The following is an 898-nucleotide window of genomic DNA, read 5'->3' as shown; positions in this document are numbered from 1 at the left end:
GAAAATATGTGTTTTGGGAGTCTCTGCTCTTGAAACATGAGTAATAGAAATAGGCTAGAGAAACTATAACATGTTGGGACACTGTTCGATAGGAACAGTGAAGGAAGGCAGGAATTGTGGTCTTGAATTCTACCTGGGCTGGGTTAGCACAACTGAAGGAGGCTTTCCAGAGTCAGTACCAGCCGTGCCAGGAGGCCTCAGAGGTTGAACTGAGGTGGCAAGGCATTCCACTCAGAGGGAAGTACAGTTTGTGTTTCTTGTGTATAATCTCCTTTTTTTTTCCTTTTAAAGGATCAGGTTCAAGTTCACTACAGATCACAAAACATGATGTCTTGTTGACTACTTTAAAATCTAACCTGTCTGCTTTGGAGGACAAGTTTCTGAAGGATCCTCAATGGAAGAAATTGAAACTTCTGAGAGATGAAATTGCCAATAAGGCAGAGTGGCCACAAAACTCTGAGGATGTCACTTGGAATTTTATTTCTCAAGCCTTGTTGTTGCTATTGTGCTTGAAGGAAACCATGATCTGTCTTGTAGCTGATTTCAATCCAGGCAGACCCAACCCTAGGACTCCAGAAGCTGCTCCTGCCTTGAGCCCTGATGCACTGAGCATCTCCCAGCAGAAGACTGTCCAGTCTGTTTTGCAGTTTGTAGTCACCTTAGGTGTCTGTCCCTATCTCATGCCTGGCGTTGGAGTCCCTTTGAGATGCAGAACTGAGTTTGGTGCCGTTGTTCAAGATGTGGTATGTCTCACTGCTGCTCCTGATGCAACTCGGAGACTGTACACTAGCTGCAGGGTCCTTCTGGATGTTGCTCAGCATGCAGCTCTGGGGAGCTTGATTTTCTGCCGCCATTTTGGGGACATTGCAGCAGGTCTGTGCCAACTGGGATTCTGCCC

The 898-nt window shown here is 46.3% G+C and overlaps 1 protein-coding gene across 1 annotated transcript in view; it reads left to right on the top strand.

The window, feature by feature from the left end:
- Positions 1-898, top strand: part of TANGO6 (transport and golgi organization 6 homolog) — a gene marked incomplete at its 3' end in the record, with an annotated part of 158,372 nt that overhangs the window by 7,843 nt on the left and 149,631 nt on the right. The window contains exon 2 of the mRNA XM_023518916.1: positions 292-894. Coding sequence (XP_023374684.1) covers positions 292-894 — 603 coding nt within the window. The remainder of the gene's footprint in view (positions 1-291; positions 895-898) is intronic.

This window comes from Otolemur garnettii, unplaced genomic scaffold (assembly GCF_000181295.1).
Source record: "Otolemur garnettii isolate 467f Iridium unplaced genomic scaffold, OtoGar3 scaffold00151, whole genome shotgun sequence".
NCBI classification, from domain to species: Eukaryota; Metazoa; Chordata; class Mammalia; order Primates; family Galagidae; genus Otolemur; species Otolemur garnettii.
This window is presented reverse-complemented; position numbering and strand designations above follow the sequence as displayed.